This window comes from Dermochelys coriacea, chromosome 25 (genome assembly GCF_009764565.3).
Source record: "Dermochelys coriacea isolate rDerCor1 chromosome 25, rDerCor1.pri.v4, whole genome shotgun sequence".
Classification (NCBI taxonomy): Eukaryota; Metazoa; Chordata; order Testudines; family Dermochelyidae; genus Dermochelys; species Dermochelys coriacea.
Window position 1 is genome coordinate 772,098 of NC_050092.1, and position 27,021 is coordinate 799,118.

The following is a 27,021-nucleotide window of genomic DNA, read 5'->3' on the forward strand; positions in this document are numbered from 1 at the left end:
GGCGGTCGCACGCATATGACGAATGCACGCTTCTCCCACAGGGCCCATCCCTGCGCGTGCGCAGAAATGCCAACTCGAGTGACGGCGCCAATGCGCAAGCGCAGGGAGGGAGGCCGCGTGCACGTGTGCGACGGTGGGACGCGTTCCCGTCACGTGACCGTCCCTTGTCGCCCAGTTCCAGCTTCTGGCGCAGAGAGATCAGGACACGTCATGGACGTCGATTCCCGCGTCACCCGCCCCCTTCAACGTATTTGGGCCACTCCCTGTCTGGCCCCGCCCCCCAGTTCCCTCAGGACCCGCCCTGCCTGGCCCCGCCCCCCAGCTCCCTCAGGACCCGCCCTGTCTGGCCCCGCCCCCCCAGCTCCCTCAGGACCTGCCCCATCTGGCCCCGCCCCCCAGCTCCCTCAGGACCCACCCTGCCTGGCCCTGCCCCCCCAGCTCCCTCAGAACCCACCCTGTCTGGCCCCGCCCCCACCTCGCTCAGGACCTGCCCCGCCTGGCCCCGCCCCCAGCTCCCTCAGGACCCACCCTACCTGGCCCCGCCCCCAGCTCCCTCAGGACCCGCCCTACCTGGCCCCGCCCCCAGCTCCCTCAGGACCCGCCCTGTCTGGCCCCGCCCCCAGCTCCCTCAGGACCCACCCTACCTGGCCCCGCCCCCAGCTCCCTCAGGACCCGCCCCACCTGGCCCTGCCCCCCAGCTCCCTCAGGACCCGCCCTGTCTGGCCCCGCCCCCAGCTCCCTCAGGACCCACCCTGTCTGGCCCCGCCCCCACCTCCCTCAGGACCCGCCCCACCTGGCCCCGCCCCCCAGCTCCCTCAGGACCCGCCCTGTCTGGCCCCGCCCCCAGCTCCCTCAGGACCCACCCTGTCTGGCCCCGCCCCCACCTCCCTCAGGACCCGCCCCACCTGGCCCCGCCCCCCAGCTCCCTCAGGACCCGCCCTGTCTGGCCCCGCCCCCAGCTCCCTCAGGACCCACCCTGTCTGGCCCCGCCCCCAGCTCCCTCAGGACCCGCCCTGTCTGGCCCCGCCCCCACCTCCCTCAGGACCCGCCCCACCTGGCCCCGCCCCCCAGCTCCCTCAGGACCCGCCCCGTCTGGCCCCGCCCCCACCTCCCTCAGGACCTGCCCCGCTCCACAGAATCATGGAAGATCAGGGCTGGAAGTGACCTCAGGAGGTTCTAGTCCAGCCCCCTGCTCAGAGCAGGACCAATCCCAACTGAATCAGCCCAGCCAGGGCTTTGTCAAGCTGGGCTGTAAAAACCCCTAAGGAGGGAGATTCCACCACCTCCCTAGGGAACCCGTTCCAGAGCTTCACCACCCTCCTCGTGAAAAAGTTTTTCCTAATATTCAACCTAAACCTCCCTCACTGCGACTGGAGACCATGACTCCTTGTTCTGTCATCTGCCACCACCGAGAACAGCTGAGCTCCGTCCTCTTTGGAACCCCCTGTGATGTTTCCCTGGCATTATTCGGACCGGTGATTTGCCAGGCCAGTGGCTCTCAAACTTTTTTACTGGTGACCCCTTTCACATAGCAAGCCTCTGAGTGTGAACCCCCCCGCATAAATTAAAAACTTTTAAAATATATTTAACACCATTATAAATGCTGGAGGCAAAGCAGAGTTTGGGGTGGAGGCTGACAGCTCGCAACCCCCCATGTAATAACCTCGTGACCCCCCAAGGGGTCCTGACCCCCAGTTTGAGAACCCCTGTGCTAGGCCACTCCAATCCTTGTCTCTGGGATCCAGCCTACCCTGCTCTGCTGTGAGAACCCCCACTCCCGGGATGTTCCCACACAGCCTCTGGCATGTAAGCTGCTCCCAGCTACGTGAGTGGGCACTTTTGGCCAGTCACTGCTTGGATTGTGCAACCGAATGACACTAGCCAATATCTCCGGTCTCAGACACAACCCTAGGAAACTCCTGTGATGGGTTCGGTCACAGAGACCCCCCTGGGGACTGTCACCTGAGATGCTGGAATTACCTCTGAGTCCGTCTTCCCTGCCAGCTTGGGACTCCAGAACCCTGTCTTGTCGAGCCAGACATGCAAGCCTGCTGCAACACAGACCCTAGCTCTGAACCACACCCCCAAAGCTGCAGACTTTAACCGAAAACCACTCAGCAGGTCACCTATCTCCAGCACCCAGACACTTAGTTCCCAATGGGATCCACACCCCAAATAAATCTCTTTTACTCTGTATAAAGCGAATACATGGTAAACTCATAAATTGTCCGCCCTCTGTAACGCTGATAAAATATATGCACAGCTATTTGCTCCCCCAGATATTAATCATTTACTCTGGGTTCATTAATAAACAAAAGTGATTTTATTAAGAATAAAAAGTAGGATTTAGGTGGTTTCAAGAAATAACAGACAGAACAAAGTAAGTTACCAAGTAGAATAAAACAAAACATGGATGTCTAAGCCTAATACATTAAGAAACTGAGTACAGGTAAATCTCACCCTTAGAGATGTTCCAATAAGCTTCTTTCACAGATTAGACTCCTTCCTAGTCTGGGCCCAATGCTGTCTCCTGGTACAGTTCTTGTTAGTTCCAGCTCAGGTGGTAAGTAGGGGATTTCTCAAGACTGCAGCCCCCTTTGTTCTGTTCCACCCCCTTTTATATCTTTGGCACAAGGCAGGAATCCTTTATCTCTCTCTGGGTTCCCACCCTTCCTTCTAAATGGAAAAGCACCATGTTTAAGATGGATTACAGTATCATGTGACAAGTTCACATGTCCTGTGAGACTTCATTACTCATGGCTGGCACCCACGTATACAGGAAGGCTTACAAGTAAACAGAGCCATTTACAACCAATTGTCCTAGTTGATGGGAGCATCAAGATTCCAAGCCACCGTTAACGGCCCACACTTTGCATAGTTACAATAGGACTTCAGAGTAATACTTCATATTTCTAGCTTCAGCTTCTAGCAACAGGATGAATACACTCAGTAGATTATGAGCTTTGTAATGTTTCAGAGTAGCAGCCGTGTTAGTCTGTATTCGCAAGGAGAAAAGGAGTACTTGTGGCACCCTAAAGACTAACAGATTTATTTGAGCATAAGCTTTCGTGAGCTACAGCTCACTTCATCAGATGCATTCAGTGGAAAATACAGTGGGGAGATTTATATACACAGAGAACATGAAACAATGGGTGTTATCATACACACTGTAAGGAGAGTGATCACTTAAGATGAGCTATTACCAGCGGGGGATGGGGGGGAAGAGAAAGAAAACCTTTTGTAGTGATAATCAAGGTGGGCCATTTCCAGCAGTTGACAAGAACCTCTGAGGAACAGTGTGTGTGTGTGTGGGGGGGGAAATAACATGGGGAAATAGTTTTACTTTGTGTAATGACCCATCCACTCCCAGTCTCTATTCAAGCCTAAGTTAATTGTATCCAGTTTGCAAATTAATTCCAATTCAGCAGTCTCTCGTTGGAGTCTGTTTTTGAAGTTTTTTTGTTGAAGAATTGTTTTTTTGTAATGATACCTTACAAAAGACCTTTTGCATAGAGCATATTCCAGTTACATTATATTTACACTCATAAGCATATTTCCATAAACATATGGAGAGCAATGTCACACCTCCATCTTGCAATGTCCAGTTATGCCCGTTGGACGCTGCAAGCCTTTATAAATTCATCAATTTAACAAAGAAATTGATGTGCAAAAGGCTTGTTATTCCAAGGGGATAACCAAGCCTCTGACATGCTTCAAACCAAATGCATTGCTTCAGGTGGAATAAACAAACAAATTTATTAACTGCAAAGATAGATTTTAAGTGATTATAAGTCAAAGCACAACAAGTCAGATTTGGTCAAATGAAATAAAAGAAAAACACATTCTAAGCTAATCTTAACACTCTCATTGCCCTTACAAACTTTTAATTGAGTGAACTGTACGGTAGTGGTTTTCAAACTTTTTTTCAGGTGACCCAATTGAAGAAAATTGTTGATGCCCATGACTCAACACAGCTGAGGATGAGAGGTTTGGGGTGTGGGAGGGGCTCAGATCTGGGGCAGAGAGTTGGGGGTGCGAGGGTGAGGGCTGCAGGGTGGGGCTGGGAATGAGGGGTCTGGGATGCAAGAAGGGGCTCTGGGTTTAGGAGAGGCTCAGGGCTGGGCCAGGGGATTGGAGTGCAGAGTTGGGGCATGGACTTACCTTGGGCAGCTCCCGGTCAGCGGTGCAGCGGGATGCTAAGGCAGGCTTCCTGCCTGTTCTGGCACCGCAGACCACACTGCGCCCTGGAAGCGGACAGCAGCAGGTCCAGCTCCATGTGGCTCTCACCCGCAGGCATTGCCCCCCCCCAGCAGCTCCCATTGGCCAGTTTCCGGCAGGTGGGAGTGCAGAGCCGGTGCTCGTGGCAGGGGCAGCGTGTGGAGCCCTGTGGCCCCCCCACCTAGGAGCTGGACCTGTTGCTGGCCACTTCCAGGGCACAGCACTGTATCAGAACATGTAGGGACTAGTTTGCCTTAGCCAGGTAGCACCACTAACGGGAATTTAACGGCCCTGTTGGCACGCTGGTGCTGACGAGAGCTGCCGTGACCAAGTGCCTGACATGCTGTGACCCAGTACTGGGTCATGACCCGCAGTTTGAAAACCACTGATCAAGTCGAACCCCCTGCTCAAAGCAAGACCAACTCCAAATAAATCATCCCAGCCAGGGCTTTGTCAATCTGGGCCTTAAAAACCGCTAAGGATGGAGATTCCACCACCTCCCTCGGTAACCCATTCCTGTGCTACACCACCCTCCTAGTGAAATAGTGTTTCCTAATATCCAACCTAGACCTCCCCAACTGCAACTTCAGACCATTGCTCTTTGTTCTGTCTTCTGCTACCACTGAGAACAGCTGAGCTCCATCCTCTTTGGAAACCCCCTTCAGGTAGTTGAGAAGGATATGAAAAAATTGGAAAGCGTCCAGCGGAGGGTAACAAAAATGATTAGGGGACTGGAACACATGACTTATGACGAGAGGCTAAGGGAACTGGGATTGTTTAGTCTGCAGAAGAGAAGAATGAGGGGGATTGGTTAGCTGCTTTCAACTACCTGATAGGGGGTTCCAAAGAGGATGGATCTAGACTGTTCTCAGTGGTAGAAGATGACAGAATGAGGAGTAATGGTCTCAAGTTGCAGTGGGGGAGGTTTAGGTTGGATATTAGGAAAAACTTTTTCATGAGGAGGGTGGTGAAGCACTGGAATGGGTTACCTAGAGAGGTGGTGGAATCTCCTTCCTTTGAAGTTTTAAGGTCAGGTTTGACAAAGCCCTGGGTGGGATGATTTAGTTGGGGATTGGTCCTGCTTTGAGCAGGGCGGTGGACTAGATGACCTCCTGAGGTCCCTTCCAACCCTGATATTCTATGATTCTATGATAGTCTCCATATGCACATGGAGTGAGAGCAATTTGAATGTTAAAGTAAGCTATTTATTGGGAGGCTATATCTGAAAGATCTCCTTGACCAAACAATCCTAAATGTATAGCCCTATTTCCTCCCTTGGCTCTGAGGAGGCATACAATCAATCTGAATATACCTGTGGGTGCCAGAGCACTGAAATAACAGCTCTTAATGAGAAAGCTCACTACCCAGGGGAAAACTTCCCAAAGGAGTAGTAGTGTGCACAGCAGCAGGCATTCTTGGCAATCTGCCAAGGCAGGAGTTGAACTCACTATCCTTGAGCATTGCTCAAGGTCAAGGGGTTGAGCCTTTTGCCCTGAGTGCTCTAATAATGCTGAGAGCAATCAACCTCTATGCACATTTTCCATTGCACATATGCAAATCACTCTCTGCTGCATGTTGCCCAGATGCTAGTTTGTAGTGCTAACTTTAAGTGTTTTATTGCTCCCCTGGAAGGGCAGCAGGTGCTGGGCATGAGCTCAGATCAAATCCCATTGAGTGAGAGCAGTCTGGGGAGGCCCAGTACCAGAGTTGGAGACCGCAGGTATATGCAAGAAAACATTCTAAGAACTGGACAATTTAATGGTCACATTTTAGGGGCACTTTATCTTTAAAATTGCTCAGATGACCTCAGCTTGGACCAGTAACTTTCTCCCATGCCCTGCTGAGGCACAGTTGTCAATTGGTATGGAATTGTAAAATGCAGCTGGAAAAGGCAGCTGTTAAACATTAAACTAGTCTCAGCCTTAGCTCTAGTAGTGCTACCGCCCATTGATAATCAATACAAGGGATTGATGTTACTTAGACATTAAGCATCACCTAAACATGAGAGTGAAGTCCTGGCCCCATTGAGGTCAGTGACAACGCTTCCATTGACTATAATGGAGCCAGGATTTTACTCTGTGTCTGTCGGTGGAGTGATGGACAGCACAAAAAGCATAGCCAGGTTCATATAGGTTCTCCTTTGTGCATACACAGCTCTTTGTCCTGGCTGTGGAAACCTAAGGCACCACCACAGAGCACCAGGAATTCCCCTTTGGTGAGGGGCTGTGTTGCTGTCCTGTTTGGTTTGGTTTGGTTCCTTATGGCCAAGGAAAAGCTCTTGCAACAACGCTGGGACTTTATGCTGTTGCCACAGGGGTTCTGTCAATTTTTCCAAAGACTCTAAAATCTGCACACAGGCACTTGCCTAAGAAAAGTATTCTTATGTGACTTTGGACATGTTACTGAGATCTGCATAGAGCATCACCTGCAGCCTAGGAGGATATGGGAGGAAGGATGGGCTTGTGTGTAAGGCCCTGCCCTGCTCAGGCACACTGAGCTCTTCCTCACATCATGGGACCTTGGCCAACTTTCCCTATCTGGTGGCTAGTTGGACTCTCTGGGGGCTTCTGGTGCTGAGCATAGGATTCAGGAGGCAATTTCATGGTGCAGTGGCTAGTAGCTGTCTAAAGCTCGGGTGGAGCAGGTGTTTGCTTGGGAAGGGGTGAGAGACCTTGGGGGATATTTGGGTAGGCAGCAAGCCTGGGGGGACACAGTGCTGAACTTCCAGGGTGACTGTAGCTGTGACCACATGAGCAGTGGGAATGAGGGGGAAGAGAAACCCTGCAAACCCTCCCTCCAGTCAGGAGCATTCTGAGGCCCACACAGCCCTGAGACAAGGAGTGGAGCTGAGAATGGGCAGGCTCAATGCATGGCTTGGGCACACTGCCCTGAGATCCAGTGGGGAGCAGAGAATGAGAAGATTTGGTGCATGTCACGGGAGTGCAGGGCTGAGACTTACGAGGGCTGGCTAATTCTGTGGTGAGGAGTGGACTTGAAGCCTATTTTGACTGGTATAGGGTTTTGACCAAGCTGGGTTCTGAGGAGCTTTCAAAGGCTATGTTACATCAGACAGAGCGGAGCAGAGGGGGACGGATTGGGTACATTATGGGCTCAGGGACAAGTGTTGTACTCGGGGTAATTGTTGTTTTAACTGACAATAGTGAGTACACTCCAGGAATTTCTGAAGCTGCAATAGCAACACAATTCACTGCATTCCCATCCCTATGCAGAATTTGCAAAAATATGTTACGGTCCCCACAGATGCCTCTCAATGGTGCTCACAGCTTAGAATGGGGTGGGTCATGTAGGTTAGTGACATGGAACTTCTTCTTGCTGCTGCTCTCTTGTACTGCGGAATCATAGCATTTGCTATATCTATATAGAAAGGCTCTAGCTGTCATAGCTGCAAAGAAAACCTTCAGCACGTGAATTGAATGTGGCAACTGCCTGAGTCTGCAAGGTAGCCTGAACCAAGAGATATGAGGAACTGCTCCAGTTATGAGGAACTGCCCCTGGCATTAGCTCAGATGCCCAATGATGATACTTTAGGCTTGGATTTTTCAAATGAGCCTGAGGGAGTTAGGCACTGAAGTGTCAATGGAAATTAGGTGCCTAACTCCTCTAGCCCTTTTGAAAATCCAACCCCTCCATGCCAGCATAATTATTTTATTGCTGCTCAAAGCATTTCAGGTGAAGGCTGATCACAGATCTGTGCAATGGTTTGTAGTAAATTGTATTTATAACTGCACAATGTAGGTTCAGATTGTCCTGCCAGGAATGCAGGGAAAGGAGAGCCCCACATCCCTGTTTACCCATCAGCAACGGGCTGCAGCTGTAAGCTTCCTGAACTGGCCATGTGATCTCTGCCAGCCAGCAACAAGTATCAATAGTGCTGCTAGAGCACAGTGAGGGTTGGCGTGGGCTGATTTAGTGTGCTGGCTGGTGCAGAGAGAAGGCAGATTTGATTAGGGAGGGGTGAGGTACTTCTGGATTCTCAGTGCCTGTAACTGTCCCCACAAGAATAAGCAGAAAGGGTGTGCGGCTGTGCTGTGTGGGAAGTGTCACCTGAGCTCTGCATTTCCTGCTTTGCTAATGTTTGTGTTTATTCTTTTCTTGTAATGCCAATATTCTTTTGGGGCCTGAACTACGATTTTCCTGGTGCTCCAACACTTGACCCTGGGGAATTAAACTCTCCCATTGTGGAAGGGCATGAGGAGCACAGCACAATTATCATTCGTTATGAGCCTCCCAAGAGATGATAGTGGCCAATAAGCAGGAGTTCCAGTGCCAATGACTGGAAAGGCCAGTAAGTGATAGTCAGCATGACAACAGTGGAGTTGACACTCTACACCCCAGGGGTGTGCCCTGTAACTCCCATGTTCCTCATTTGTATATAATTGTGATATTGCATATAAAGCAGGCCATGTGAGGTATCAGGGGACAGAGAGAACTCTGATGAGGTTCAACAAGGACACGTGCAGAGTCCTGCACTTAGGACGGAAGAATCCCATGCACCGCTACAGACTAGGGACTGACTGGCTAGGCAGCAGTTCTGCAGAAAAGAACCTACGGGTTACTGTGGATGAGAAGTTGGATATGAGTCAACAGTGTGCCCTTGTTGCCAAGAAGGCCAATGGCATTTTGGGAAGGAGAAGTAGGGGCATTTCTAGCAGATCGAGGGACGTGATTGTTCCCCTCTATTCGACATTGGTGAGGCCTCATCTGGAGTACTGTGTCCAGTTTTGGGCCCTACACTATAAGAAGGATGTGGAAAAATTGGAAAGTGTCCAGCAGAGGGCAACAAAAATGATTGGGGGCTGGAACACACAACTTATGAGGAGAGGCTGAGGGAACTGGGATTGTTTAGTCTGCGGAAGAGAAGAATGAGGGAGGATTTGATCGCTGCTTTCAACTACCTGAAAGGGGGTTCCAAAGAGGATGGATCTAGACAGTTCTCAGTGGTAGCAGATGACAGAACTAGGAGTAATGGTCTCAGGTTGCAGTGGGGGAGGTTTAGGTTGGATATTAGGAAAAACTATTTCACAAGGAGGGTGGTGAAGCACTGGAATGCATTACCTAGGGAGGTGGTGAAATCTCCTTCCTTTGAAGTTTTTAAGGTCAGGCTTGACAAATCCCTGGCTGGGATGATTTAGTTGGGGATTGGTCCTGCTTTGAGCAGGGGGTTGGACTAGATGACCTCCTGAGGTCCCTTCCAACCCTGATATTCTATGATTCTATGACAGGTTGTGATCTGCCAAAAGTCATTTTTCTATCTAAATATGTGTATCATTAATGCATATGAAGTTATGAGAATGTGTTGTATGGTTGTCACTAAAATATGCTGTGGGTTTGGGAAGCGCACAGATACTAGCTCCCCTAAAACAATAAACGGGGGATAACCAACACCCAGGGTGTTGAACAACCATCAACAGCCATTGTCCAGCAAGGGAACTACAATGCAATTACTCACCTTCACAAAGCCACACCCAGGAAATTGCTCAACCTTGCTGAGTGACTCAGCAATGCCCATCAGACATGCCTGGACTTGTGCTCTCCAAGCACATGGACTGAGGGTATAAAACAGAACACAGTGGCCTTTTCTCCTCCCCACACCTACGCTGCAAGCAACAAGAAGACTGATAATTTCAACAGAGGAGACTTCCCCAGGTTTAAGGGAGAAACCTGTATATTAAGAACTGTAAGATCCAGTGGGGTGAGAACAATGCTTGATCTAAATACTGTCTAGTGTGATAAGGGTTAAGGTTTAGACTGCAAGCTTATATTTTATTTTATTTTGGTAACCACTCTGACTTTTTGCCTATCATTTATAATCACTTAAAATCTATCTGTTGTAATCAATAAACTTATTTTACTGTTTATCTTTACCAGTGAGTTTGCCTGAGGTGCTTGGTAAATCTGCTCAGGTTTACAAAGACTGGTGTATATCCACTTTCCATTGATGAAGTGGTGAACTAATTAATAAACTTGCAATGCTCAAGAAAGGGTCCTGAGCAGTGCAGGATGGTATATTCCTGAGGTACAAGGCTGGGAGCTGGGGGGATTTGGCAGGTGCCTTTCTCTGTGTGATTCATGAGTGGCTCTGGGAGCATTCATGCCATCCAGCTCGGTGTGAGGCTCCACCTGCTGTTGTGCTGAGTGATCACAGTGCCTGGAGGGGTTTGCTGCTTGTCACTAGCAAAGCATGGCGAGAGGCAGCCCCGGCTGGAGAGTTAAGGGGGCAAAGCGGTCCCACAGTCCCAGGCTGCACCCCGGGGATCCTGTCACAAGTCTAATAAGGGACTATTAGGAAAACAAGCAGGAAGGAAACAGAATGGCTCATGATAAGCCCTTTTCAGCAAACATGGGTGGTTTGTAAGAGACAAGGCCATTATGGGAGAAGGCCTGGGAACCAGAAGATCCAAAGGACGATAGCAGTTTAAAAAGGACTCTCAGGAGAGGGGTTAGCACTCCAGGGGCAGTTGCCTGAAGAAGCTAGGCCTGCCTAGCACACCATGAGGGGGACGCTGGGCTTCAGTAAGACAGAGATTTGTGTAGACTATTTGTTTTTTTTAAATCCTTTTTCTGGATTGAATTATTTCTACTGTTAAAATAACACTACTCTGGTCTAAGCAGGCTGGTCACTATATACACCACTGGCTCCAAACGCCTGCAGGAGTCCAATCTCAGTCAGACCTGGTGGATAAGCACAGTTGATACACAGGGTGCTGCGGCCCAAGGCCAGCTCAAAGAGTGGGGGAATGGTGGAATTCCACCCCAGGGGAGATGAGGGCCTGAGGCCTGACACCTGATGGGGGTGCACTTAAAGAGACCAGTAAGTGGTCAACAGCATAGCTAGCCCTGCAACTGTGACAGGATCACATTAGTACATTTTTCAGCCATTTGCTCACATACATAAAGGCAGCAGAGCTGCAAAGTCCACCCCCATGGTCCTCCTGAGCTGAGGAAACTAGGAATGTACAGGAGCATGTCATCTTACATTATCAAAGAAAAGGTAAGTTCCTAGTTCTTTTTCTTGCAAAGAGCCTTGAAAATCTAAACCTATGTATGCCTATTGCTAGGGGTCGCAGTTTTGGGCATCTGAGAGTTAAGGTTCACAGTCTAAAGCTTTTTTCTGCAACCAGGAGGACTAGAAGCTTACTTTTTCTTTTAAATGAAAACTGAGATTTTGACAATCATATGGCTCTAGGAGCTGGGCCTTTAAGAAAAACACCGGCTATATCTCAAGACTTACAATTAAATCGTGAGAGTTGGCAATGCCGACTCGTGCAATAGGAGGCTGAGCCACACACACACTTTTCATGCAAAATGAGTCAGTTACGTTTGAGGCACAGGCCAACAAATTTCCTCCCTGACCCGCCTTGAAATCTGAATGATCAGGATGGACAGGAGTCATTTTGGTTTTGAAGTGAACAGAGGGTTGAGCCATTGTTTCACAGGCTCACCCCAAAATGCTCTGACTGGCATTATAAATTCAGCCTTGTATATTACGGTACTGGGACATGTCTTTTCATAGAGGAGGGTGGATGCTAAACAGGTCCTCCCTCCATACATTTTCATCCTCCAGCCAGTAAGTGGAGCTAAGCACAAGCTATTACTTCTTGGACAAGGTTTGGAGAGATGGAAAGAATATACTTGACACCTGAGTGCAAGGAAGACAATTTGTAATTGCTTGTAATGAGGAATGTGGCAAGGGCTAGAGTTCAGGTGAAAGCTTCAGGGGAGAGGCTTACTGGTGAGAATTTATATCTCATACAGGTCCCCCCGACATAGGCAAGTGAACACCAAGAGCTGTAATGAATGATACCAGAGAAATTGTCTCTAATCTCAGGCACTGAAGCTTGTCAGGTCATGCTTCCAAGGCAGGACTCATGGAAAATTTCCTTTTATTTTTCAAATACACAAACTCTCCACCATTAAAATCTCTGAAACTCAAAGCATAAAGAAGCAGCCCTCAAGCATAAACACAGCCAACTTGTGAGCACACTATGAACATACTATCAAGCAACAGTTTCCAGTTGTCAATTTCTTCCATCCCTACGTGCAGCTGTGGACGGAGAGGCCATTGTTCCAGAACTGGATCTTCTCCTGGAACAAACTGCCTATTTTACACATTTGCTCCTGTGTGTAAATTTGCTTTCTCCACTGCAAAATGTTGCCTTTGTGCTGGAAATTCTGTGTTTCTCCATTTTAACAAGATGTGTGTTGGCCAAGCAGTTCTTTACGTATTTAAAGCAGTGATCAAACTCCTTGTTCAAGCCCATACATTGAACACCCAATAGTTAGAAACAAGACTGCACTGCAGTCACATGGACACAGACCTGTCACTTGTTTAAAATACAAAAACAACTGGAAGGTCCCTATAGGAAGAAGCATCACTTAGGTAACAGAGACAGACCAGTCGGAATACCCTCAGGTACCTGTTGACAATAGGATTTTAACCACAAATACTTTCAGTATCAAATTTTCAAGGTCTGGGGCAAAGCTAGATCTTCGGGTTTAGAGGGCGTTGTTCAAAATCTTATGTTTTGTTGGCTGGAGAGCCTTAGTCTATCCCACTTGGTGTAACAAACACAACAGGAGCATGGAATATAACTGGGCATCCCAATTCCCAGTAAAGAACTATGTCCTGCCCTCTCCATACATTGCAAAATCCTAGAGATGCCATCAGCTGACATGACATAAAATGAATATATGTATGGTGCTCCTTCCTAGCAAGGTTGGTCTTGGGCGTCCCAGTGTCAAAACCACTTCCCGATGGCATCTGTTTTTAAGGAGGGAGTTAGTTGGTTAATTGAGTCGAGCACCAGAATGGAGTGTGCAGTCTTACAGAGAGGGAGCTCTGTATTTCTAGCCTAGAGTCACAAAGGTGCTTAGGTGGTTATGGCTGGGTGTAGGTGCCTCTATCCCAGTTTTAGGCTCCACTGCGATTCACAAAACTCCCACTGAACTCTGTAGGTGCCTAAATTCACTCAGTGCCTAGGTTTTTGCAGTAAAAAGTTCCTTTGGTGCCTGTGTTTGTGCCTCAGGGCATCTGCAGTGCTGCCTCCATCTAGGTGTCCAGGCGCCTACCTACTGCTTAAACCTCAGAGTGATTTGCAGACTGGCATTCGCCCACCTAACTCACATGCGGGGCCCAATCCGATCAGCATCACAATACCTAAGTAACTTTGTGAATCTGCACCTCCCTTCATTCTGGAAGTAGCAGCAAAAAAATGTGAGAGAGATGTACACACAGTTCTGACAATTTTTTACCCAATTTTTTGGATATGTAAACATAAAGACCTACAATCTTAATCGTGTAGTTAGCTGGCAACCTGAAGAAAAATGCCAGGGTTGGGGTGAAAAGGTATCAAGGTAAAAAAGATCTTTCTTCTGCTTGAATTTTGAAATCCTTCCAGTGAGCCAGGTTTGCACTGGCTGACTACAGGCCGCTGCTCAGCTGCTGCTCCTTCCCGAGTCTCCTTCACAAAGTAGGCAACTGCAAGAGGCAAGCCTTTAAGCATACTGCTCTTTGGGAGCCTTGCCTGTCAGGTTGTATTTGTGCAATGGGATGCATGGTTCCCCTAGCACAAGATACATGTAAGTACCTGCTAACAACAATTGGGCAATGAGAGCCACAGCGGGTTTTACATTTTGCCTCCAAAACAAAACTATCTTTGGGAAAATGAGAAGAATTTACTTTTTTTATATGCTCTGAATAAAAGGACCCTCTAACGAAGAAAGCACATGCAATACCTTGGTTACCCTCAGGACCTCCTGAAAGCCATCCTCACCAGAGTACATTACTCCCTGTAGTACAGATGTGAGGAATGTTAGGGGTAGGAAAAAGCTGCCTGGCCCCAACTTCCTGCCCATTTTTAAACGTTCTAGTTATTTTGCTAGAATGCTCACTCCTGCTCCTCAGACACAAAACTAGGAGTCTCCTGACTGCAGTGAATTATTGGGTTCAGCTGCATTCTCTTCTGATTTGTTCTGTGTGTTTCTTACTTTCACTTGAATAAATCTGTCAAAGTTTCTTATTTTGCACATCTCTAAATTGCTGCCTCACAGCACTGGGCAGGGGGTGTGAAGGCACATGAATTAAGAACTGTACACCACTTTGAGAGTCTGGGATGAAAGGTGCTAGCAAATTACTGACTCCTAGATCCCTAATTAATAGGTTTGGACACCATCAACAAAATGAAAAAAAAATCTCTGCTGACTCTGGGAATAGAATGCAGCTACTTAGCAGAGCGAGTAACCACTGGACAGATTGCTATGGGAGGTGGCAAGTTCTCTAGAACTTGGAGGACTAGCAGCACTTGAATAGCACTAACCTAAATCCATGTTACAGAGTGGTCTTGTTAGCAAATTAGACTCACTCAGGTTTTAGTCTATACCTCTTCTGCGGCAGTCAATGCAAGTTAAAAACACCACTGCTCTTGAGTGAAGGGTATGGGGGTGGACAGGATTCAAGTTAGGAGCAACACTCAGATTATAACTTGAGTTGATTTTGCAGTGAAGACAAGTCCTAGAAGTCTCTAAATCAGGACTGGGCAGAAGAATCTGCTCCAGCTGAGCCACGAATTATGGGCTTGATGCAGGAATCACCTGGTGATTCTCTGGTCTGTGCTTATGCAGGAATTCAGATTATTTTAACATAATGGTCTCTTGAGGCCCTGAAATTCATACAATGTAGGGTTGTTGTAAATCTCTACCAGGATCATCTCAGCAGCAGGACAAGCCAGACTGCCTAAATCTTTCATCCTCTCCTAAATTCTTTGTGAATGTCTCCTGCAGGGAATGAGCTTGCTGGGACTGTATCCAGAAATGCACCCAGTGTCCTGTGTTGGGCTTATACAGTCACAGACCTGCTCTCTCGTTCTAGAGTCTAGGCTTCTGCTTGTGCAGCTCAATACTTTGTTGGCGCTGTTACTGCAGCTTCCATAGCTGTACAGAATCAAGGAATGTGGAGCATGACAAAAAGCATGACACACCATGAATCAAACATTCTTGCTTTTGAAGTTTGGGTGAAGGTTTGGGAGGTTTCTGAATTGAGCTAGAGCAAAACTTTTAGCCAAATATCTGGTCTTGATTTAAAAATTGCCAGTGAGAATCCACCACAACTGTTAGTAAATTGTTCCAATGGTTTTTACCAATTACCATGTTAACTCAGAATTATCATAGAGTCATAGAAGATTCAGGTTGGAAGAGACGGCAGGAGGTCATCTAGTCCAATGGTTTTCAAACTGTGGGTCACCGTTAAGTCCCATCGGTGGTGCTGCCCAGCTAAAACAGGCTAGTCCCTACCTTTTCTGACACTGCGCTGCACCCCGGAAGCAGCCAGCAGCAGGTCCAGCTTCTAGGTGGGGGGGCCACGGCGCTCTGCGCGCTGCCCCCATCCTGAGCATCGGTCACACACTTCCATTGGCCGGTTCCTGGACAATGGGAGCTGGGGGCGGTGCCTGCGGTGAGAGCCGTGCAGAGCCTCTTGCACGCCTCCACCTAGGAGCCGGACCTGCTGCTGGCTGCTTCTGGGGCACAGTGTGGTCTGCGGTGCCAGGACAGGCAGGAAGCCTGCCTTAGCACCCCCACTGTGCTGCTGACCAGGAGCTGACTAAGGTAAGCCCGCACCCCAGTCCCCTGCCCCAGCCCTGAGCCCCCACCAAACCTGGAGCCTCTTCCTGCACCCCAAACCCCTCATCTCCGGACCCACCCTGCAGCCCTCACCCACAACCCCTCATCCCCAGCTCCGTTAGGTCATGGGCATCAACAATTTTCTTCAACTGGGTCACCAGAAAAAGTTTGAAAGCCATTGACAACCCCCTGCTCAAAGCAGGACCAACCCCAACTAAATCATCCCAGCCAGGGCTTTGTCAAGCCAGGCCTTAAAAACCTCTAAGGATGGAGATTCCAATTCTGGTCAGGAGTCTGCCTTTCCATAGTTAAGGCTGCAGCTAAGTTTCTGTGTGAAGCTGAATTTTACCCCTCTATAAAATGAGGGATTGTTACATAACACTTTCTATCTGCACTTCTCAAGTGCTTTACCAAGGTGGGTCAGAATAATTTTTCAGATGGGAAGACTGAGACAAAGGGGGAAGGTGACATGTCCAGGAACATGCAGCAGGTCAGTTGCAGATCTAGTCTGGTACTCTGTCCCCTAGCCCACATGCATGATCAATCTACCCTCTGGGTGGGGAAGTTAAGAAGGGGATGTTATTGTAACTCCTACTTTCCTGACTCCCTGGGCTTGTCAGTCTGTGACTTTGTTGGAGCCTGGGGGGTGTTATATTCTAGTTTCTTTAGCTTGGGTCTTTACCATGTTAAATGGCAGTTCACAGGCCCTGGCACAGCCACCAGGAGATGGCTCAGCTATGGGTTTTCGCGCCAGACGTTACAGGTGGGTGCAGGTCTGTGTGGGACGTATGTGGGAGCAGCAGTGGCTGGGCACGGAGCCCAGTGCAGAGAGGCCTCAATGAGAGACACTAACTGAGCCTGGCCTGGAAACCTGCAAGCTCCAGTTTGCTGGAGTAGAGACTGGACTGGAGTGGGCACCCTAAGCTGAAAGAGCCCTGGCTCTGGACTGGCCAGGGTACCCAACAGGAACCGCTATTACACACCTTGAACTGTAACTGCTTGAGCCTCTGTACCTAGGGTATTTGCAGCCCTAGCAAAACTACCCCTTCACTCAGCCATTTGTCTGAGGGGTTATTGGGACCCACAGTCTGGAAGCAGGGCCTGAAAGTAAGGCAGTCTCTGGCAACCTCATGAGTGCAGCTGGCCTGTGTAGGTGCCTGTCTGTCTACGTCGCCGGATTGGTGGGAGAAGTCAGTAGACTGGCTCTTATGCCCAGCAGCAGCAGTTCAGCAGCTACTCAAAGCATTTGCCTACGGCTGCAATAGCTCCTGTGCCTGCTATTCCCAGCCCTGCTCCTGCCCTGTTCCACCCTTGGCCTCTGCCCTGCTCCTACCTTGGCCCCAGCCTTGTCTAACTCCAAGTACAGCGGCTGTGTCCCTGGGCTGCAATTGCTGACTTCAGCTCTGACTCTGGGCTGCGATTCCACACTACCGACGCCTGCCCTACCCACTAGGCCCTAGTCCTGCTCCCATCACTAAGCCCAACCATCCGTGTTCTGGTCACTGACAGCCCAATACAAACAATAGGAGAATTAGAGCTGAGACAGAGAGTGCAGAATCTACAAAGGCCAATATCTCTCTGACAGAGCTAGCCGGCGTCCTACAGACCATGCCAGCCTAGGGCGCTGGCCTGCATGTGCAGAATGCAGTCCTTCAAGCTCAAGCCACACTGCCTTCAGCTCTGGCCTCTCTTCTCCATGAGTCTAAGCTCCCCAGTCTGACAAATTCAATGGCCATCACAACAAATTTCGTGGGTTCCTAAATCAATGTTGGCTCCTATTTCTGATATGCTCAGAGATGGGGGTTGGACTAGATGGCTTTGAGCAGGGGGTTGTATTAGATGACTTCTGAGGTCTCTTCCAACCCTAATCTTCTATGATTCTATAATTCTATGTACCCCACTGACCAACCCTGAGTGGGACAGATTATCAGGCTGCTTCCTGAGGAGGCCCTAGCTTGGCATCTCCATTCCTGGAGCCATTCTGGGACAATGTGAGGACTTCCTTCAAGCTATGGCGGTGATCTTTGAGTGTGCAGCTGAAGCTGCACTTCAGGTGTTAGCAGGAATGCCAGACAGCTGCTAGAGTGCCAATGCTTGGCAGCAGACACTGAGTGGAATGAGGCTGACCAGAGTTTTCATTTCCAGCCTGGCCTAAAATGACACTATTAAAGATGACCTGGCATGGGTCGGATCACTGACCCACCTGGATGGGTTAGTCGACCTACGCATCAAGATCAGCAGACTGCTTGACTGAATGCTGCCAAGAAAAAATATAGTCCTCCCAGCATCCACCAGCCCTGCTGGCTCCAGCCCCGCCTTACCAGTCCTTTCTCCAGTGCCCAAACCCATGCAAGTTGATCAGGTCCAGCCCTGCCTCTCCAGCATGGAGAACAATTGAGTTCCATAAAACCACAGTGGAATTCTTGGGATAGATCATTTTGCACGCAGGACACACCATGGACCCGTGTCAGGTGGCAGCAATATCCAACTGGGCCGTGTCTAAGGAGGTAGCAGGATGCAGCAATTCCTGGGGTTCGCCAGTTTCTACAGGCCATTTATTAAAGGATTCTCTAGCCTGGCAGCATGGTTAATGGTGCTCATGTAAAAGGGAGCCCCAGTTTGCCTGGTCCACAGAGGATCAGACGGCCTTTGATCGACAGAAGTTTACCACAGCACTATCCTGATTCACCCAGATCCCATTAAACCATTTACAATCGAGGTCCACACTTCAAACTTTGCCAAATTCAATATGCCCCCCTCCCCTACTCCACCCTTGTGCCTTTTAATCTCAGAAGCTAACCCTGGAAGAAAAAAACTATGATAGTCTGGACAAGGAGCTACTGGCTATCAAGGCAACTTTCGAGGAGTGACACAATCCCCTAGAATCATAGAATATCAGGGTTGGAAGGGACCTCAGGAGATCATCTAGTCCAACCCCCTTCTCAAAGCAGGACCAATCCCCAATTTTTGCCCCAGATCCTTAAATGGCCCCCTCAAAGATCAAACTGACAACCTTGGGTTTAGCAGGCCAATGCTCAAACCACTGAGCTATCCCTCGACCCTCTTGACCTTATAGAAGAAGCTTGATTTCCCATCCAAGTCCTGGAGTACCTACAGACTGCTAGATGCCTTAACCAATGACAATCAATTCTTTGTCTGTGCTCGTGTGCCCATCTCTAGCAGCTTCTCAGATGAACAGAAGTCATTCAACCCCTTCCTGGTTCTGCCAGCCTGGCCCATGTTCACAGGTAATGATATTTTGTCCCAAACTAAAGAGTAAAAGAAAAGTCAGAATGTCCATGTTGTCCACAGACTCCCAGCCCCTCGAAAGCCATGAGGCCCCGAGAGCTGCCTGTAACAAGGTTATCAGGATACTGCATGAGATAGGCCCTCAGGAACCCCAGGCTGCTATAATGTCACTGCTGTTATTCTGATATAAATATGATTGCCACTTGAGAAGTCGGGGAGTTCTTCTGGCAGCTCCCCACTGATTCCTTGTGTGGCCCTTGCTAACATAAACCGGGTTCCCAGTGGTGATCCTCAGACCCGTGGAGCCTGACCTGCTGTTTGGCTCTGCATCTCTGCAGGAGGACATTAAGAATTTTGTGACAATGCTTCTATGTAGCCACAGTGACAATCAAATCATTAATCTAGCTCCAGTTATTGGTTGGGTAATGCTTTAGCTGAGCACCAGGGGAGCTGCTAGGCCAGGGGTGGCCAACCTGAGCCTGAGAATGAGCCAGAATTACCAATGTACATTTCCAAAGAGCCACCATTAGCTCCACTCCCGCTCTCAGTGCCTCCTCATCAGCTGTTCTGTGGCATGCAGGAGGCTCTGCAGGGGGAGGGAGGGAGAAGCGAGGGCATGGCAGGCTCGGGGAGGGCATGGAAAGGGGTGGAGTGGGGGCAGGGGCTGTGGTGGAGTCAGGGGTTGAGCAGTGAGGACCCCCCAGCACACTGGAAAGTTGGCGCCTGTAGCTCCAGCCCCGGAGTGGGTGCCTATACAAGGAGCCGCATGTTAACTTCTGAAGAGCCACAGATTGGCCACTCCTGTGCTAGGCCAACTCTACCTTTGAATGTAACATACTCAGGTCTGATTCCTGGATCAAAATAGAAACTAGAAAGCCAGGATTTCACAAGAAAAATGCTGCTGTATAGTGACAGGGAAGTGCCATGGAAGCAACCAGATCCTAGTTGGTTACTGCAAAATACCAACTAATTCTAGGAGCCATTTGCTACCTATTGTCTTGGTCCTTAACCCTTCACATGCCAAGCATACAAAGAAAGGCAGATAAAAATTTGAAGAAAGATGCTAATGAAACACCTGGTGCCTCAGACAATGTCTAGAAGTGGGAGACAGAGGCTGTTCCGGTTTTCTGCCTCGAAGTGCAGAGGAGGAACAGTTACTAATCTAAACACTATCATCCTCCCACTCCTCGTCTAGTCCAGGGTGGGGCAGTGGACCACAAAAGGAGGACCTCTCAGTCCTGCTTCTCTAATATGAGGGTCACAATGAACATCTAACTGTCTAGGTAAAGAAAGGGTTAAGTCTTTGTTTTCTCTGTAGCTTAGGTTTAAAAGAGGCAGGGCTGGGAGGCTGCATGGGGAAATGTGTGTAGGGGGAGGAGAGTTTGCTTCTGCTTGGCTCTTTCTCCATCCCCTGCCACTGAAAGTCTTGACCTTTTTAAAGGCTCAATCTGAACCCTGCTCCCTGGCGTCACATGATTGTCTCGCTGCTGCGGTGCTTGTGGGTGTTCGCCTGGTAGATCAGGTGGTAGGGCTTCTCATTCTCCTCAATCACAGAATTCCCGAGCTCGCTGTCCTGTGCATCCAGCTCATGCCGAGACAGGTGCTCCACAATCCCAGCTCCCAGGGAGTCCCCCAGCACATTGGTGGTGGTTCTCAGACGGTCCCTGGAAAGCAGCAGAGAAAAGTGACCATGAACAACAGGATGAGTCTTTCAGAGAAATGTCATCACTTTTTGGTACCAGAGCTAGCTGAAAACTGTTAGAATTTCAACAGAAAAAGGGACACATTTTCCACAAACATTTTCAGGGAAATATTCCCCATTTTTCAAGCAGCTCTAGTGCCTGGTGCTTTAGACAAAGGGTCAAAATGAAATTTGTGCTGAAAATCTTCCTAAGGCAGATCTAGGCAGCTACGGAATGGCCCCGCCTGACTTGGGACACCTGAAGTTCGGTTTGACTCAGAGACGTGATTTTAAAATGAGTCCTTCTTATTCAACTGATCTACTCCCTCCTCTCATTTATGCCCGAAACTTCCCTGGAATGTCAATAGGACCAGTATAGCTCCACTGGTTTCAAAGGAATTGCTCTCAGTTTACAACTGGTGTGAGAGGAAAATCAGGCTCTGTGTATCACTCCCAGTTCTGCTGCCTTTAGTGTCTCAAATAACTTGTGACTGTTTTTCATTTGGCAGAGCCAGCTGGGCTGAGATAGAGTGAACTGCAGCCTGGCATTGACAGAACTTCCCATCACTTCACACTTGTGCAGTCCCGCTCCAAGCACCGGGGCTGCACAGCTCTCCTGGAGGGGTAATTTGACCTGCAGAACCTTTTCTACTGGTGATGGTGCATCAGAGCCTGACCCACAGGGCCCAGAGCTGGCAGCTGGCTTTGGATTTGGACTTGAAAGACAAACAAGGACACCCCCCACCCCACCAAGCTGTCTCTGAACAGAACTGTGCTTTAAAATGAGCCTGAACAAAACCAACCAATCAAACTGCCCCCACCAAGAGTTTGACATAATCTGATTAAAAATAATTTCCCACCAAATTGCTCTGGTTTCTTTGCCGGTAGCTATTATGTCATCGTTCTACTTATTTATACACACACAAAAAGGTCATTGTGAAATAATTAAGGTGGCCACACACCTGACACAAAACCATGGAGTGAGGAGTGAAACCACTGACTGGTACACGCCCTCTACACCCACTGGCATGCATGGGACTGTCACATCTACCCCAGAACCTTAACGCTGCCCTCAGGGATGGCAGCCGCCTACCCCACGAGCACTGTTGCCAATAGGACCTGTTTCTTTACTGTTTCACCTTGAGCTCCTACTCCTCCAGTTCGGTTGACTGTGGGAGGCACATCTAGGCAGAAGTCATTTGTCCTTGAACTTGCTCTGCTTACTTGTAATTCTTATGACCCCACATAAACCTCCTTCTTGGCCTCTGTGTTGGTGACAATCAGACTGTCCCTGCTGGTGCTGGTGTGTGCTCTACGATTGGGGTAGGCTAGGTGCCCCCACATTATGTAGGATGCACACCTATCACAGTACCAGTTCAGGAATGAAAGGGATGAAAAGTGATTCTTGACAAGCAGAGGCCCAGATGGTGGATCGAGCCTGTGTCATGTTCTGACTTGACTACACCTCGCTATAGAGATGACACTATATGTTGCAAAATGTAGGGGTAGGAGGCTGGAATCCTGTGGGTGGAGTAGAGGGTATGTTCTGCTAGGTGCTTTAACTTTTCATTTCCTTGCCTTTGTGGTTTGTCAGGTAACTTGCATGTGTGGCAGCTGGAACTGGTTCCCAGCAGAGGGGTTTGTGCGTGAATTGCCTCGGTTTTGGAATGGTTAAGCACTTGCATGATGTGAGTGGGCCGAGCGTTGTGCGAGGGCAGGGGCTCAGAGGGGACAGGGAGGGTGCTGGGCCTGTGCACGTAGGAGGGGGTAGAGCTTTGCTGGGGGATGACCCCCGAACTGTGCTAACACAGCTCTGAGGGCCTGCTACAGGCACCCTAGCACCGGCCTATGCCCTGCCTTGCTCTAACCCATCCCTGTGAAGCAGTGAGCAGAAAACGCTTCACCATCAGTTAACTGAGTGAATTACTAAAGGGCCCAAGGAAAGGAACAGAAGCAGGCTGCTGCAGCAAGACCTCTGGCCATGAGGGGGTGCTCAGGAGGCAGCTGATCCCTTATACGGTGCAATCATTTAAACACAACAGCCAACATCATTTCATCAGCTCCCTATTTTCCTTCGCCTTCCTCAGCCAACTCCAGGCCTGAGACCCTTAGCCAGCCTCCGTGCCCTGCTCTGTGTTGCAGGGATGCACTTTGTGGCACTCACCTGTAGCCATTTGCCTGCAGCTCTGGTCAATTTTCTTCTTACCAACGCAATCCAAGACTTGGGAGCTGCTCTTTCAGTCTATTCATGTGTTAATTTTTAATGCCCCTAGTTAGGGTGACCCGCTTCAGTCTACATCACAACGAATGCAGAATACACAAATATTGCTGCTGTCTGCCAGGGCCACACTCCAGCCTCGGTGGAACCTTCCCAAAAGTGGGGGAGCAGGAGCCCCACTCCTTCCATTGCCCCGCCCCGGCCATGCCGGAACCCGGAGCGGGCTGGGAACTGCAGACCCTCCAACTGCCCAGTGTGAGGGGGCTGAGAGCAACCCCCGGCCCGTGTTCCCGCCCTGTGGGGCCCCGCCCTGTGGGGCCCCGCCCAGTGCAGGTGGAGGGTTTGTGGCTCCCCACAGCTGCCTGCATGGCTATTACTCTGACCCGGCTCCGGCCAGGGGCTGGGGCCTCAGAGCCGCAGCCCGGCCATTGTAAGAGCCGTGTGGCCAGGCAGCAGTAAGGAGCCTCCACCTGCCCTGGGCGGGGGGCCCAGGAGCGGGGACATGGGCTGGGGGCTTCTCTTGGTCCCCTCACCCCAATCAGGTGGAGGGTTTGTGGCATGGCACCCCTAGCTGCCAGCCTGGCCAGAGGGTGGGTGGGGCCGCGGGGGGAAGAAGAGGAGCAGGATTGGAGGTGGGGGCGGGGCTAATCTGTCCACTTTCAAAAAGTGGGAGGATCATGGCCCCCCGGCCCTCCCTATTCTGGTGCTGATGCCACACTCCTGCCCCCAGGGAACCCTGTGCCTCCTTGAGACACAATCCCTTCCCAAGCTCCCTGGGTGCAATACTGCCCCAATGCAGGCCTGCACCTTTTGGGGACAACCTGGCCCTGAAGATCTAGGAAAAGTCTTTAGGACTTGGCCAGTTTAGAGCAAATGGAGCCTACTCTGCTCAGTGACCCAGCTGCTCTGAACATGGTCACTGGTGCCTGGAGTCTCTGGGATATGTGCTGAGGAGCCCTGGCTGGACCCCACATGTACAGGAGTAGGCTGCAAGCCTAGTGATACAAGGTGGTCCTAGAGCCTTCACTGTGCTGTTTGGACCAGGCACTGAGCACAGCAAACTCCCGCACGTATCAGGAAGGACCCGGCTCTGCATCTGGAGCAGAGCTCGCCATTGTGCGGGGCACTTACAGAAACCAGTCCACCGCAATGATGAGGGTGATGTCCTCGGTTGGTAGCCCCACTGATGTCAGCACAATCATCATGGTCACCAGGCCTGCCTGGGGAATGCCTGCCGCTCCAATGCTGGCTGCAGTGGCAGTGATGCTGGGGAGGACAGGAAAGCACAGTGATCAGCAGGAGAAAGAAAGGTGTGGGCCATGCCCTGCAAGGGGCAGGTCTTCATTCAATCCGTGTACACTTCTGCTCCCACTGAAGCCACCACGATCTTGCCTTTGGCATCAGTGGAGCAGGTTCAAGCACCAAATTTAGTTCCACACTTATTTTTATTTTATTCTATTTTTTAATTGAAACGTTAAATCTGCAAAGTCACACACTGCAAAGGTAGGAAATGGCATATCTCTGGTGGCCTGTGCAACCCTAGCGCTGCCCCCTTGTGTCTAGGCATTATGGTACATTCCTTAATTCTATAACCATACACTATGTTTCCACAGGACTGCACCTCATTCAGCGCAAAGAATGGACAGTGCTCAGTGAAGAGGCAGCTTGTTCAGTATTCCTCAGTCGGTTTGTAGCCCCTGCCTTATTTACTGCCACCATCCAAACCCTGCACTGCATGTGTGATGTGGAGTCTGTAACTACTTCTATGGGGAGAAAATATATAATACTAGAGGGTTCTTCACCCTAGTGGATGAAGGTGGAAAAAAATCCAGTGGCTGGAAGTTGCAGTTAGACAAACTCAAACTGGAAATAAGGAACAATTTTTAATAATGAGAGTAATTTACCATGGGAACAACTTACCAAGGAACATAGCGGATTCTGTTACTTGCAGCCTTTAAATCAAAATTGGACGTCTTTCTAAAGAATCTGCTCTAGTTAACCCAGAAGCTATGGCCAGAGTTATGGAGGAGGTCAGAACTGATGATCAAAACGGACCCCTCTAGCCTTATGTCTATGAATCTATAAGATTAAAGAGCTCTCTGCGATCAGAAATCTTCTCACCAGGTAGGAACGTACAGACTGTGATCAAGTCACTTCTTACCCTTCTCTTCAATAAGCTAAATATATTGAGCTTCTTTAGGCTCTCACTGCAAGGCAGGTTCTCCAGACCTTGAATCATTCTTGTAGCTCTGCTCTGAACCCTCTACAATATTTCAACTTCCCTTTTCAGGCTTGGAGGCCAGAACTGGACACAGTGTCCAGTAAAGGTCTCCTCGAGAACGTAAGAACAGCCATACTGGGTCAGACCAAAGGTCCATCTAGCCCAGTATCCTGTCTTCCAACAGTGGCCAATGCCAAGTGCCCCAGATGGAATGAACAGAACAGGTAATCATCAAGTGATCCATCCCCTATCACCCATTCCCAGTCTTTGGTAACCAGAGGCTAGGGACACCACCTTTGCACATCCTGGCTAGTAGCCATTGATAGACCTATCCTTCATGAATTTATCTAGCTCTTTTTAGAACCCTGTTATAGCTTTGGCCTTCACAACGTCCTCTGGCAAAGAGTTCCACAGGTTGACTGTGCGTTGTGTGAAGAAATGCTTCCTTTTGTTTGTTTTAAACAGCTGACTCAGGCACAAGCGGCTTGGGCTAAGGAGCTGTTTAATTGCAGTGTAGACTTCTGGACTTGGGTTGGAGCCCAGGGTCTAGGACCCTGCAGCCCCACCGCAGTTTGGAGTCAGCTGGCACAGGCATTAGAAGGAAACTTTCCCAGATAATAGGGATGCAGATATCACAGCTTGTTTGGATGTATAAATGGGAACATGGGGTAGGAATAGGGAGAGGGTAATATCTCTGCCTACAATACTGATGAATGAGGATAATCGGTGAGACAGTAATATCAGGGTACAAAATATATTGGAAGGACAGAACAGATCGTGCTGGCGGGGGAGTGGCACTATATGTGAAAGAAAGCATTGAATCAAATAAAGTAAAAATCTTAAATGAACCAAATTGTACCATAGAATCTCTATGGATAGCAATCCATACTTGAATAATAGAATATAGCAGTAGGGACATATTACCGACCACCTGACCAGGATGGTGATAGTGACTGTGAAATGGTCGGGAGATTAGACAGGCTATAAAAATAAAAAAACTCAATAATAATGGGGGATTTCAACTATCCCCATATTGACAGTCACCTCAGGATGGGATGCTGAAATAAAGTTTCTTGACACCTTAAATGACTGCTTCTTGCAGCAGTTAGTCCTGGAACCCACAAGAGGAGAGGCAATACTTGATTTACTCCAAAATGGAGCACAGGATCTGGTCCAAGAATATAGCTGGACTGCTTGGTAATAGTGACCATAATATAATTGAATTTAACATCCCTGTGGCAGGGAAAACACCACGGCAACCCAGCATGGTGCATTTAATTTCAGAAAGGGGAACTACACGAAAATTAGGAAGTTCGTTAAACAGAAATTAAAAGGTACAGCGCCAAATGTAAAATCCTGGCAAGCTGCATGGAAACTTTTTAAAGACACTGGTTTCAGAGTAGCAGCCGTGTTAGTCTGTATTCGCAAAAAGAAAAGGAGTACTTGTGGCACCTTAGAGACTAACAAATTTATTAGAGCATAAGCTTTCGTGAGCTACAGCTCACTTCATCGGATGCATTTGGTGGAAAAAACAGAGGAGAGATTTATATACACACACAGAGAACATGAAACAATGGGTTTATCATACACACTGTAAGGAGAGTGATCACTTAAGATAAGCCATCACCAACAGCAGGGGGGGAAGGAGGAAAACCTTTCATGGTGACAAGCAGGTAGGCTAATTCCAGCAGTTAACAAGAATATCAGAGGAACAGTGGGGGGTGGGGTGGGAGGGAGAAATACCATGGGGAAATAGTTTTACTTTGTGTAATGACTCATCCATTCCCAGTCTCTATT

At 49.2% G+C, this 27,021-nt stretch overlaps 1 protein-coding gene across 1 annotated transcript in view; it reads right to left on the reverse strand.

The window, feature by feature from the left end:
• Positions 1-12,110: 12,110 nt before the first annotated feature.
• Positions 12,111-27,021, reverse strand: part of LOC119848414 (excitatory amino acid transporter 1-like) — a 116,910-nt gene continuing 101,999 nt past the window's right edge. Inside the window, exons 9-10 of the mRNA XM_038384200.2 lie at positions 24,135-24,269; positions 12,111-20,768 (exon numbers count right to left, since the gene is read on the reverse strand). Of these exons, the coding sequence (XP_038240128.1) occupies positions 20,573-20,768; positions 24,135-24,269 (331 nt within the window). The 3' untranslated portion in view covers positions 12,111-20,572. The remainder of the gene's footprint in view (positions 20,769-24,134; positions 24,270-27,021) is intronic.